General features: G+C 56.9%; 1 protein-coding gene across 2 annotated transcripts in view; it reads right to left on the bottom strand.

Moving 5' to 3' along the window:
* The window catches only part of ADCY3 (adenylate cyclase 3), a 94,049-nt gene that overhangs the window by 12,134 nt on the left and 69,130 nt on the right, over positions 1-12,785 (bottom strand). For both annotated transcript variants that reach the window (XM_021087776.1, XM_021087777.1), the window contains exons 4-9: positions 11,062-11,192; positions 10,561-10,672; positions 10,254-10,381; positions 8,722-8,880; positions 7,586-7,763; positions 999-1,127 (exon numbers count right to left, since the gene is read on the bottom strand). In XM_021087776.1, coding sequence (XP_020943435.1) covers positions 999-1,127; positions 7,586-7,763; positions 8,722-8,880; positions 10,254-10,381; positions 10,561-10,672; positions 11,062-11,192 — 837 coding nt within the window. The remainder of the gene's footprint in view (positions 1-998; positions 1,128-7,585; positions 7,764-8,721; positions 8,881-10,253; positions 10,382-10,560; positions 10,673-11,061; positions 11,193-12,785) is intronic.

Below are 12,785 nucleotides of genomic sequence, written 5' to 3'. Positions count from 1 at the left end.
TGCCTGGGCCTCCTTCCCTGGGATGCCAGGTCCCAGGCCCTGTGGCCCCGACAGATGCTCCGCAGTGACTGCCCATTAGTGGCAGCAGCCACTAGGCTCCCAAGCAGGAGACATGATGTTTGAGATGCTGCTAGTTCAGTGCAGTCCTAGCACCTCCTGCTACAAGGATGGGGGTGTCCCATGGCCAGGTACAGTGGCATCCTTGGAGGTGTGAGAAATCCCAACCCTGGGGCTTAAGGGAGCGCTCTCTCTCTCTCTCTCTTTTTTTAAGGGCCATGCCTGTAGCATATGGAGGTTCCCAGGCTAGGGGTCCGATCAGAGCTACAGCTGCTGGCCTACACCACAGCCACAATGTGAGATCCGAGCTGTGTCTGCGACCTATACCACAGCTCACGGCAACGCTGGATCCTTAACCCACTGAGTGAGGCCAGGGATTGAACTTGCATCCTCATGGATACTAGTTGGGTTTGTTACCACTGAGCCACAACAGGAACCCCTGGGGAGCTCTCAAAGGAGCTCGGATATGGCTCACGTGGGGGAGGAAGACCTGAGGAGGAAGCGAGGGAGTAAAAATACCATTCTGGTCACTAGTGGGGTGGTGGAGCCGGGTGGCCGGTCACAAAGGAAAAGCATCAACTCCAAACCCAAGAATCCAGACTGTGGCTGCACAGCCGTCAGCACAAATAACAAGTGGGCCTGGGCTCGTGCCGTGGGTGTCCTCACTGCCCTCAAATCTGCAGGATTCTGGGCCTCAGAGGCAGACAAGGCCTCAGGGGTCAGCACCGCTTCTGACCTTCCCCACCCCACCCCCACCCCGCGTAACTGACGAGGAGACGCTGGGGCCAGGTGGGGAGGTGACCTGCCCCGGGTTACCCAGCTACCAAGGGCAGAGCCCGGGCTGCTGGCCAGGTCTCCCCCTCCTGGCACAGGACTCTGCCTGTAGCACCTTTGGCCTCCCCGGCCCCTGCCCACATCCTGGGCCTCAGCCCTGCATGTACCTGGGCGTCTTGCTCCTCAGCCTCCTCCGATGTGGAGCCGCTGGTGTGGACACTCCCATTAGGCTCCTTGGTCTCTATGAGGGCGGGGGAGCTGGGCTTTGAGGAAGGCAGCGCTCCGTTTGGCAGAGCCTGCAAGAGAGGGGGCGGTCACTGGGGCCCCCAGACACTGCCAGCTGCCCTCCCCAGCCTGGGGCTGATTTACTCTCAGTCTGGAATCTTCCCGCTAGAATTGAGAAGCCTCAGAGACTTCAAAATCTCACTCCTAGCTTTTGCACAGCAAAGGAAACCAAAAAGAAAACTTACAGAATGGGAGAAAATAGTTTCAAACGATGCAACGGACAAGGGCTTAATCTCTGGAATATATAAGCAACTTATACAAGTCAACAGCAAAAAAGCCAACAACCCAATTGAACAATGCGCAAAAGACCTGAAGAGACATTTCTCCAAGGAAGATATACAGATGGCCAACAAGCACATGAGAAAATGCTCAACATCTCTGATTATTAGAGAAATGCAAATCAAAACTACCACAAGATACCACCTGACACCAGTCAGAATGGCCATCATTCATAAATCCACAAATAACAAATGCTGGAGGGGGTGTGGAGAAAAGGGAACCCTCCTGCACTGTTGGTGGGAATGTAAGTTGGTACAACCACTATGGAGAACAGTATGGAGGTACCTTAGAAAACCATACGTCGAACTATCACATGACCTAGCAATCCCACTCTTGGGCAGATATCCGGACAAAATTCTACTTTAAAAAGACACATGCACCCGCATGTTCATTGCAGCACTATTCACAATAGCCAGGACATGGAAACAATGATGATTGGATTAGGAAGATGTGGTATGTATACACAATGGAATACTACTCAGCCATAAAAAATAACAAAGTAATGACATTTGAAGCGACATGGATGGAACTAGAGACTCTCATTCCGAGTGAAGTTAAGTTGTAAAGAGAAAGACAAATACCACATGATATCACTTATATCTGGAATCTAATATATGGCACACAGGAACCTTTCCACAGAAAAGAAAATCATGGACTTGGAGAACAGACTTGTGGTTGCCAGTGGGGAGGGGGAGGGAGTGGGATGGATGGGGAGCTTGGGGTTAATAGATGCAGACTATTGCCTTTGGAATGGATTAGCAGTGAGATCCTGCTGTGTAGCACTGGGAACTATGTCTGGTCACTTATGTAGGAGCATGATAATGTGAGAAAAAAGAATGTATACATGTTATGTGTAACTGGGTCACCTTGCTGTATAGTAGAAAATTGACAGAACACTGTAAACCAGCTATAATGGAAAAAAATAAAAATCATTATATAAAAAAATCTCACTCCTCAGTTCCTCCTCCGGAACATCAATTTTATTTATTTTATTTTTTTACTTTTTAGGGCCACACCTGTGGCATATGCAAGTTCCCAGGCTAGGGGTTGAATCAGAGCTACAGCTGCCGGCCTACACCACAGACACGGCAATGCCAGATCCTAAACCCACCAGGCGAGGCCAGGGATCGAACCCGCATCCTCATGGATGCTAGTTGGATTCATTTCCGCTGCACCATGATGGGAACTCCTAGAATATCAATTTTAAAATGCTATAATTTCCTAGTTTCAATGCCTAGTATTAAAATTTTTCCAAGCAGAGAAAGACCCTATTTTCTGACTCTTATTTCTAAAACAGTAACTCAGCGACACAGTGACGCTGAGATCAAATGTCGAGTCTTGTCAAATGCCTTCCAGAAGTCTGAAGAAATTCCCAATGACTAGTATTTTTCCCTGACCGAGCAAATTACGTGCTATATACAGTGAAACGGGTCATTCATTGATTTACCAAGTAATCACTGAGAACCTACATGTGACAAGAACTGTTTTAACTCCTGGGGACACGGACAAACTGTCCTGACCCTGGAGCTCACACTCTACTAGGGACAGACAGACAGACAGCAGCGAAGTACAGTAAATGACCACCGTCCTGGGCCAGTAGTGCTCTGGAGAGAGGCGGAGTGGGAAAGGGGGCACAGGGGCTGCTGGCGAGTGTGACTGTCGGGGTCAGGGAGTTGTCACTGAGAAGATGGCATCAGGGTGATGCCCTGAAGGAGCGAGCACATCACACAGCTCTCGGGGACGGCACGGGCTCCAGGGAGCCGGAAGCCTGGGGCAGGTGTGGCCCGGAGGGTCTGAGCAGCAGGGGAAGCCTGTGCCGCTGGAGCCCCCCCACCCCCACCCCCCCAGAGCAAGTGAAAGGATGGGGTCTCCCCGACCTCATGGGACTCGGGTTCTTCCTGAGCGCAATGGGAGACACGTAGAGGGTGTTGAGCTTGGGGGCCGACGTGATTTTTTTTTTTTTTTTTTTTGCCTTTTTTTAGGGCCGCACCTGCAGCATATGGACCTTCCCAGGCTAGGGGTCGAATTAGAGCTGCCAGCCTACACCACAGCCAAAGCAATGCCGGATCCTTAACCCTCTGAGCAAGGCCAGGGTGCAAACCCACATCGTCGTGGATACTAGTCAGGTTTGTCACCTGGTGAGCCACAACAGGAACTCCGGCGGGTGGGTGGGAGACGTGATTCCGCATAACATTACAGCAGGATCACTCTGGCTGCTGTGCGGGGACAGAAGGTGGCGGGGCAGGGGCAGGAAAGCACGTCCACTGGAGGACCACTGATAACCCAGGCCTGAGATGGCCACGCCTCGGTTGGGACAGTGGCTGCAAGGGGCCAGGAAGAGAAGGTCGAAGGTGGCTCTTGGAGGAAGGGGCTAGGGGCGTGTAGAGAGGGGTCAAGGATGTCTTCCAAGTCTTTGGTCTGAGCAGTTAGAGGAAGGGAGTTGCCACCGCTGAGAAGGGGAAGACCGAGGAGGAGCAGGCTGCAGGGTGGGGCGACATCGAAGCCCGGCTCTGGACCTGTTCACCCTGGGCTGCCTGTCACCCACGTGGCTGTGAGTTCAGGGCAGGGATGCTGGTTGAGGCTGAGATCTCAACTCAATATAGGAGTTGTTGGACTTAGCATTTAAAACATGCATGAGTGGAGTTCCCTGGTAGCCTAGTGGTTAAGGATCCAGCATTGTCATTGCTGTGGCTCAGGTTCGATCCCTGGCCTGGGAACTTCTGCCTGACACAAGCATGGTCAAAAAAAAAAAAAAAAAAAGAAGAAGAAGAAAAGAAACACGGGCGAGAGTGACAAGGTTAGTACAGATGGGAGAGGTCTTTAAAGCACTTTGAACACACTCTCCTTACCGCTTTGTTCAGCTAAACCCCGGGAAGAGGTTTCTGCAAATGGAACGGCATTTGCTCCTTTGACACCCAGGGAAGCCACTCTTGTCACCTTCCTTCCCCCGTCCCGTTATCACTCGGGCCATCGTCACGCGCTGTCTCCTCTACATCCCCTGCGCTTCATGACTTCTGACTCGCTGCCTGCCGAGCAGACCTGGTGACCTGCTGACATTGTCTCCCCTGAGAGCATCCTCCTAAACGGTGGTTAAGCTAATCACCCGGGCTTATGACAGTTGTGCTAAGTTGCCCACTTAATGGCCAGGGGCTGCGGGTTGCTGCAGCGGCGCCTTGTAGGGAAGACACGTGCTAAAACCCACAGGAGCTCAGCTTCTAAGATCCCCGAGACAGATGCGCCATAGCGCTGGGCTCGGCGTGGATGGATGCTGAATGACAAAGCCTCATCTCACAAACAAAGAGCACCTGCACATCAGAGAGGTGGACAAAAGCCGTCGAAGGTGGGATGTGACTACGCAACCCACGGAAGAGAATTAGCAGGCTGACAACCATGGTGCAGTGTCCAGTCTCACTAATGCCTAAGAAATGAGATCAAAACAATGAGAGACCAGTTTCATGCTTCAAATGGACCAAGATAAAAGAGAGTCAAGAGCTATTAGCAAAGGCTTGGGGAGGGTGGCGGGATGTGAGCAATGGGTTAAACTTTCAACGTACAGAACCTATAACCCACCTTTTCCACTTTGAGAAGTTTACATTTTTTAGGTAGGACACTAAGAAACAGTTAAAAGACAACTTTACAAAGCCCTGAAAACCTGGTTTGCCTCGGGCTGTCCGTGCAATTAGTTTTGAAGAGAACACCGCCTGCGTTCCCATGAGATACAGGACGGGTGGAGCCACTTAAATGTCTGGTGGATGTCAAAAGTCTCACTCCAGTTCATGCGACAGCTGTCACCTGTGCTCCTGTCCTGTGCGGCAGCATCCCCGGCCCCAGGGCCCGACAGCCCACAGACCAGACCCCACTCCCACTCAACCAGACTGTCTGTGCTACTGTTTCAAGCTACATGTCCACACACTCAACTTTTCTCTAACTGGAAAACAGAATAATGAGCGATAACAGCTTCATGAAGACGGTACCGCCAAAGCCCCCCCTTCCCCGCCCCCATCACCCTCATGGGGGTGTCAGGTGCTGCAAACAACTCCTGATTCAACTCACGCACCACACGAGGGCTGATTCCATAAAATAATTACGGAAATACAAGATTAGAACAAATGGGAATGAGTGTGGCTGTCACAAAGACACATTTGACTGCTGCTCTGTGATTTCAAGGTGGTCCCTAGTACAACCAAATTTGTGGGTAATTTTTTTTTAAAGGAATGGCATTTTAAAACTTTTTATAAATTTTACTGCCAGAAACTGTAAATTCTCCATCACTTCACAAAGGTAGCTGGTTTCTTAAATGATCATCAATTACCATCTCATAGGATGGCTTAGTAAGATGAATCTTTAACTTGCTCTAGCGAAGATACTGAAGTTCTGTTTGCAGCACTCAGGAATTTTGGGGCACGGACAAGTCCTATTTCATGGGGCTCTACTTTCCACCCTGGCATTTCTCAATTTCCTGCAGGAGAGCCTCCTACTTTTCCAAGTTCTTTAGAATGTTTACTGTGGCTCAGATTTTACACTTGGCACAAAATACCTTGCACTGCCCTCTGCTCTAATACTCAGCACCTAGTGGTATTTAAATTACTCGGGGGTGATACCACGTCACATCTACCTTTGCATCCCCCCCAGGGCCAGGTTTGGGTAACCTCCTGCACACAGGAGAGACCCACAGGCACCTGGGGACAACGAGGCTGGAGGGCTGGGGACACAGGCTGTGGTTTCAGACGCTGGCTCTGCCACCCGCTGGATCTACAACTTGTGCAACCTTCTGAGCCTCAGTGTCCTCCTCTGCAAAGTGGGCATAACAACAGCCCCTTCTCCCAGGACCATCTTAAGGATTAAGTAAAATAATGGATGCACAGAAATACACAATAAGAGTAGTGACGACAGATCTGCTGAATGGATCAATCTTATGTTAATGTGCTGGAATGATCTGCTGGTCATCCCATACGCTTGGGGGGGGCAGAAGGTGCTTAGTTTTCTTTTTTTTTTTCCTTTTTTTTTGGCTTTATCTGCAGCACGTGGAAATTCCCAGGTGAGGGACTGAACCCATGCCACGGCGGTGACCCAAGCCACTGTAGTGACAATGCCAGATCCTTAACCTGCTGAGCCACCAGGGAACTTAGTTCTGTTTTGTTTTGTTTTGTTGCTTTTTAGGGCCACGCCCACAGCATATGGAGGTTCCCAGACTAGGAGTCGAGTCGGAGTTGTAGACGCCCGCCTATATCACAGCCACAGCAATGAAAGATCCGAGCTGCGTCTGCAACCTACACCACAGCTCACAGCGACGCCAGATCCTTACCCAGGGATTGAATCCGCAACCTCATGGTTCCTAGTTGGATTCATTTCCGCTGAGCCATGACGGGAACTCCACTTCTCAGTTTTCTTTTAAAACTGTCCTGGTCTCATCAGCCACAGCCCCTGAAGCTACGCCAGAGTGGGCTTTGCTTTAGCCAGAGGGAGGCAAAGCCTCACCTGCGGGAGGGAGGCAAAGCCTCACCTGCGGGATGGTCCCAAAGGACGTGCCACCTCTGAGAGCACCACACTCCTCCACTGGCCAATTCTCATGACTGGGGGCTAAGTAATAGATTACAAAGGAAGGAGTAACTTCCAGATTTAGCAGCAGATGGTAAATGGATCCATTTCTGCAGCAGCTGCTGGTGGCTTCTAATCAGATGGATGCTGCGGGGTCAGGGCCAGGGCGGGGCGGGGAAACTGCCGAGGGCGCGGGCACCCCCCACGGCCTCTACCCCGCACACAGCACACAGCGCAGAGCAGAGGGCAGGACGGCAGGGCTTTCACCTCCTGACCCTTCGTCGTCTCCCTCTTGGCACACCTCCCTGCCTGGTCCTCCTCCTCCTCCAGTCCCGCTGCCTCCGGGCATTCTGCATTCTCTCCCGCCAGGGGCCTCATCTCCAACCCAGCCGCCCTCCTGAGCACCAGTCAATTTCCAGGGGCCTCCCCTCTGCATGCACGTCACCCTGCTTTCTGCTTCCCCCAGAAACCAGCGGTCCCTCGGAAAGGATGCCACCACCCGTCTGCTCAACGGGACCCCGAGCTGGGTTTACGTCAGCCTGTGCCTGCCTCTGCTGCTCCTCCAGCTTCAAGTCCTGCCGACTCTTCTGCAGGCTGGCCTTTCGTCCCTCCCTTGGCCTCCCCTGAGCCAGGGGGCGGGCCGGGGACTCACCGAGCCGTTGAGGCCGTTTTGGGCGGCCGTCTTCTTCACCTCCGGCCTGGACGCAATGATGAGGTAGGTTTCAATGCCCTTCTCATCCAGGTAATCGCAGCGGCTGCCCCCGTCGCCTGGCTCCACGTCGAACTCCCCTTTCAGGCAGTCCATGGTGCTCTGGGAGATGTGCACGCGCCTGGATCACAGGGACAGTGGCCTGAGCACAGGCCAGGGCAGTCCCGCCACCCTGGGGACAGGGGCGGTGCGGGCGTGGGACGTGGCTCCCAGGGGCAGGGACGGGCAAGTCCTCGTGCTAGCTGGCTGCATGGGCACCTGCCCTCTTCTGAGCCTCAGCCTTGGATCAGTGAGATGGTCTCTGTCCTCACAGCAGCTGAGTATCAAATAAGCTAAGGGATCTCTTTCAGGTCCTCAGCTGCGGCACATGCAAGTTCTCAGGCCACAGACTGAATCTGAGCCACAGCTGTGGCCACACCTTTAACCTCCTGCACTGAGCTGAGGATCGAACCTGCGCCTCCACAGAGACCTGAGCCACTCTAGTCCGATTCTTAACCCACTGCTCCACAGCAGGAACTCCAGCATAAGGAATGCGAAGTCTGCTTTGAACACTAAGGCCACGAGGTCTGATTGTTACCCAGCTTGGGTGATTCTCAGTTGCAACACCTGCTGTTGGGGGTAATAACCCATTTCTGGGGAGTCACCACGAGGGAGAGAACTGTGACCACGTCTAAGGGAAGCTCCCTGACCAGGCGGGGAGGGCTGCGCTACAGGGCCCACCCCGCGCACCTGGCAGGCTCTGTAAAGAACTCAGGAAAGATGTCCAGGAGCTGTGGGTGGCTGCCCCAGAGCCGGTATGCGGCCTGGCACTGGTGACGACGCCCTCTGGGGAGACTTGCACCCTGAAGGAGCTATGGCCCGGCCCCAGAGCCCCACAACGGGTAGGGGACAGAGTCCTGCAGAGGCCAGGGCAGGGGAGGCCCAGAAGGCAGGCACTGGGGGAAGGACGCTGCTCCTGGGTGGGAAGGGCCCCTTCTCCAAGGCCCCTCGTCCCTGGTGGGCACAGCTCTGAAGGATGGATGGGATGGTGCCCCCTTCCTCCGCCCACACCTGCCACCCGGGGAGGGAAGCACACTTACCCAGGGATACCGCCTGCTTCCATCTTATTGGCCACGGTGACGTCGGTGGACCACACATCATACTGCCAGCGCTTCTGGCCCAGGACGCCCCCCAGCACGGTGCCCGTGTGCACCCCCACTCGCATGTCCACCCCAGTCTTCGTCTTCTCCCGCACGTACCTGCCGGGCACACATGAAGGAGGAGGGTCGGGCCTGCCTGCAGCAAGGGGGTCAGCCCGGACCCAACCCCCATCCAGGTGGAGGGGCTGGCTGGCCACCTCCAGCTCTGAGCCTGCATCTGAGTGGCCCACAGCTGGGGTTACAGCAGGCCTCGGCCCGAGCCCAGATTCAGCAACCACAGGCCCGTGTGATCAGTGATGGTGTCGGGGGTGGAGAAGGAGCAGGGACCCTCTGCCCGAAGGAGCTCCTGCTGCCCTCTTCCAACCAGGCCCCGGGCCAGATGCCGCATGTGCAGAGCAGAACAGCCCCTGGCCTGAGAACTCCAGGGGCGGCAAGCACCAATTTCAGACCCCTGCCTGCTGGTGGTGGGAGTGGAGCCAAAAGTCCCTAACCCTGAACTACGGCCCGGGGCAGAGGCGCATCTGCTGCTTTCCAGCCAGTCCTAGAAAGGGCTTTCCCTGGAAGATGGTAAAAACGCCAAAATACTCCCACGGAGGCAGTGACGAAGCACGTACCCAATTCCTGGACTCAGCAAGAAGCTTTGGGGTCTGTTGCCACCCAGGGCCCCCCCCCCCCCGAGGCCTTGAGTTGATGGGAGGGTCCCCTCCGGGGATCACCAAGCCTGGGGGCGCAGTGACAGCCACGGGAAGAGCCGGGGAGGCAGAGGTCACCGTCCTGGCGGCTCACGGCGGTGCCGGCGGGAGCTCTGGCCGGGAGCTCAGCGGCCCGGTTCCAGCCCCGTCCCTGCGGCCCAAACACCCCAGGACCTCAGCGGTCACTTGGACTTCCTGACCCAGGAGACGGGCATGGAGCGTTCAACCTGTGTGTCCCGGGTCATGAGGAGGAGACACGGACGGAAGGTACGGGGACGCTTGGGAGGAAAATTAAGCAAATGCGAGGTGGCAGAATTTCATGATGAAGTTTTTTCAGCAGAGAAAAACAGCGTGGACTAAGGCTAGAAAAGCACCCCTGGAAGGCTGTGGAAGCCTTGCAGTTTCCCCCAGCGGTGAAAAGGAAAAGCCCAGCCCGACTGTCAGAGCCCAGACTGAGCCACCTACCGACCTCCCCACACCCACATCACACCCCAACCAGCCCCCACAGCACCCACATCACAGCCTGACCAGCCCTCACCACACCCGCAGCACAGCCCAACCAACCCTCCCAACCCCCACATCACACTCTGACCAACCCCCCCAACACCCGCATCACAGCCCGACCTGCTCCCCAACACCCACACTGCATCCTCCCCAACCCTCCTCAGGGCCCGTGGGCTGTGCAGGGCCCACCAAGACAGATCGGGGAGGAAGGCTGGCTTCCCACACGGTCCAGGGCTGGGGTCCACGCTCTGGGAGCCCCCTTCCCGCCCAACTTACGAGATGGCCTCCACCATGGCGAGCCCCATGAGGATGGAGCAGACGGCGTGGTCCTCCCGGTAGTCAGGCAGGCCACAGATGCAGTAGTAGCAGTCACCCAGGATCTTAATCCGCAGCTGGTGGTATTTCTGCAGGGGCAGGGCGTGGACCACGGTCCTGAGTCCCTCCTCAGCACAGAGGGGCGTGTGGCACAGAAAGCAGGGGCAGCACAGGTGGGAGGAAGTCGTAGGGGCTGGGGGCGGGGGGACAGGCCCAGGCCAGGAAGGGGGCCCCGCCTGGAAAGCGGGGCTCGGGTCAGGATACTCACGGCTGCCAGCTTATCGAAGCGGGCAAAGAGCTCATTGAGCAGCTTCACGAGCTCCTGGGCGCTGCAGGCTGAAGACAGCTGGGTGAAGCCCACGATGTCGGCAAAGAGGATGCTGTGGGGGAGCAGGCCCAGGGTGGTGAGGCCCTGGACGGTGTGCCAGGTCCCACGCCGGCTCCACTGCCCGTGCCCGCTGCAGCCCTCAGGCAGCCAGGTCCTTGGCTCAAGCCCCAAAGCGGTGAGACCCTGGCACAGCCAGGGCGCATTCAGGGCTCTGGTGCTTTGCTTATTCTGCACAGCAATGGGGCTTTCCTCGTGGCCCGGCTCGGCCCCCCATCCGGCAGCAAGGCCGCTTTCGCCAGGCACTGAGGCTCACGCTGTGGGGGTGGCGGTGCTTCTAGTCCCCAGGGACGACTCTCAAACCCCACAGGGCTCAGCCAACCCCCCAAAAGCCCCGGCCCCGCCCGTGCCTGTGCTCGGAGCCCGTGCCTGGGGCTGGCGCACCTGACGTTCTCATGGCGGTACATGTACATGGTGTTGAACTGCTGCTGGTCCTTCTGGCTCTCGTCCTTCTTCATGTCTTTCAGCATCTCATCGGCCACGTGCTTGGGCAGGATGGAGAGCATAAGGTTCTCCTGTGGGGGAGGAGACGGTGAGGGGGGCGGGCAGGGGCAGCTGTGGACCCTCGGGGAGGAAACGCTGTGATCCTGGTGACAGATGTCAGCCAGGAAAGGGGACCTTCCACGGAGGCCTTACAGCGCAGATCCCATGCTGGGAAACAGCCGGAGGCCCAGGACCGGCCACTTCCTGCACTGGCAGGGCTCAGAAACAGTGAAGACACTCAGGCCTGGCCCCGTGCCCCTCGCCACAGGATGTGTGACACTGCCTCCCTACACCCTTGAGGGCAGGCCTTTGTGTGACCCACCGCACCTCGCACAGGACCATCACGGGGGCCTCCAGACTCCACGAGATCGAAGACCTACAACGGGCTGGGTCCCGTGCCAGGTGCCAGGCTACAAAGACGAGCGAGCCCCTCCCCTGCAGGGCTGCGGGTCTAAGGGTGGTGCGCCCTCAGCGCAGTGGGAGAGGCACCGAGGTGGCACAGGGGGCCGAGTGCCAAGAGAAAAGGAAGGCAGGGCGTCCAGGGAGCCGGAGGGCAATCCAGGAGGGCTTCCTAGGAGCGAGGCTTGGCTGAGGCCTGCGGGCCGAGATGCCAAGGACATCCCGTCAGAGGGAGCCCTGTGCACAACCGCACCAGCTCCAGGCGGCAAGTGGGCTGCGTGGCCAGCAAACCGCCACCTGGGGGCCTAAGCCACCTGCTGCCTGTTTCACAAAGCAAGTCTCCTGGCCCCAGTTCACACGTTGTCTACAGCCACTTCCCTTCACAGCAGCAGAGCTGAGCAGCTGTGACAGAGACCACGTGGTCCACAAGGCCGCAAAAATGTACTAGCTGGCCCTTTCCAGAAAGGGAAGGGCCACCTGCGGCGGGCCAGGCACGGGGACGCCTTCCTGAGAGCTGGGGAACCTCGGCCCCTCAGAGGACCCCCTGCAGTGCTCCAGACAGAGCCGGGCCTGAGGAAGGGGGGCTGGCAGCCGAGGGCCCCGGACTCTCAGGAGGCGCCTATACGCGGGGTGACAGGCCTGGGCTTCTGGGTGGGCGATGCCGGCATCGGGATACTGGAAAAGGAGGGAGAGGGCGGGCGAGGTGGGAGTTTGGTCCTGGAGGTGCGGGGATGCCCTGCAGGTGGATGCCCAGGGGCTGGTGGGCTGAGCCTGCAGCTCTGAAGCCAGGGGTCAGACTGAGCAGCAGGGGACGCTAGAGAGAAGAGGCTGGGGACAGAGGGGGTGCCGGAGGGTGGGTGAGAGGAGGGAGAGACCCAGACAGCGGCGCCTTGTCAGGAGGGAACTGCCCTGTGCCCCCGGGGGTGGGGGAGGTGGTGATGGCGGTGCCCAGGGAAGGGTGGCAGGGGGACGCTCAGAACCTCAGGCGGAGGCTGGTAGGATGGAAACTAGACGGGAGCGAGAAGACTGTGGCTAACGGCAAGGGGGTGACTAAGCTGAGGCCCGCGGACGAGGCAGCGGGAAACAAAGCCAGCCCGGGAGCAGTGGGGGTGCGGCAGGAGGCAGAGGGAGCTGGGGGACAGAAATGTGGCAGGAGGGTGCAGCCTTTGACTCCGAGGGTGGAGCAGTTCTGGGTGACCAGGCTGGAGCTGCAGGGTCAGCACTGG

This window comes from Sus scrofa, chromosome 3 (genome assembly GCF_000003025.6).
Source record: "Sus scrofa isolate TJ Tabasco breed Duroc chromosome 3, Sscrofa11.1, whole genome shotgun sequence".
Taxonomy (NCBI): Eukaryota; Metazoa; Chordata; class Mammalia; order Artiodactyla; family Suidae; genus Sus; species Sus scrofa.
The sequence above is the reverse complement of the archived record's forward strand: the minus strand, read 5'-3'. Positions and strand labels throughout refer to the sequence as shown.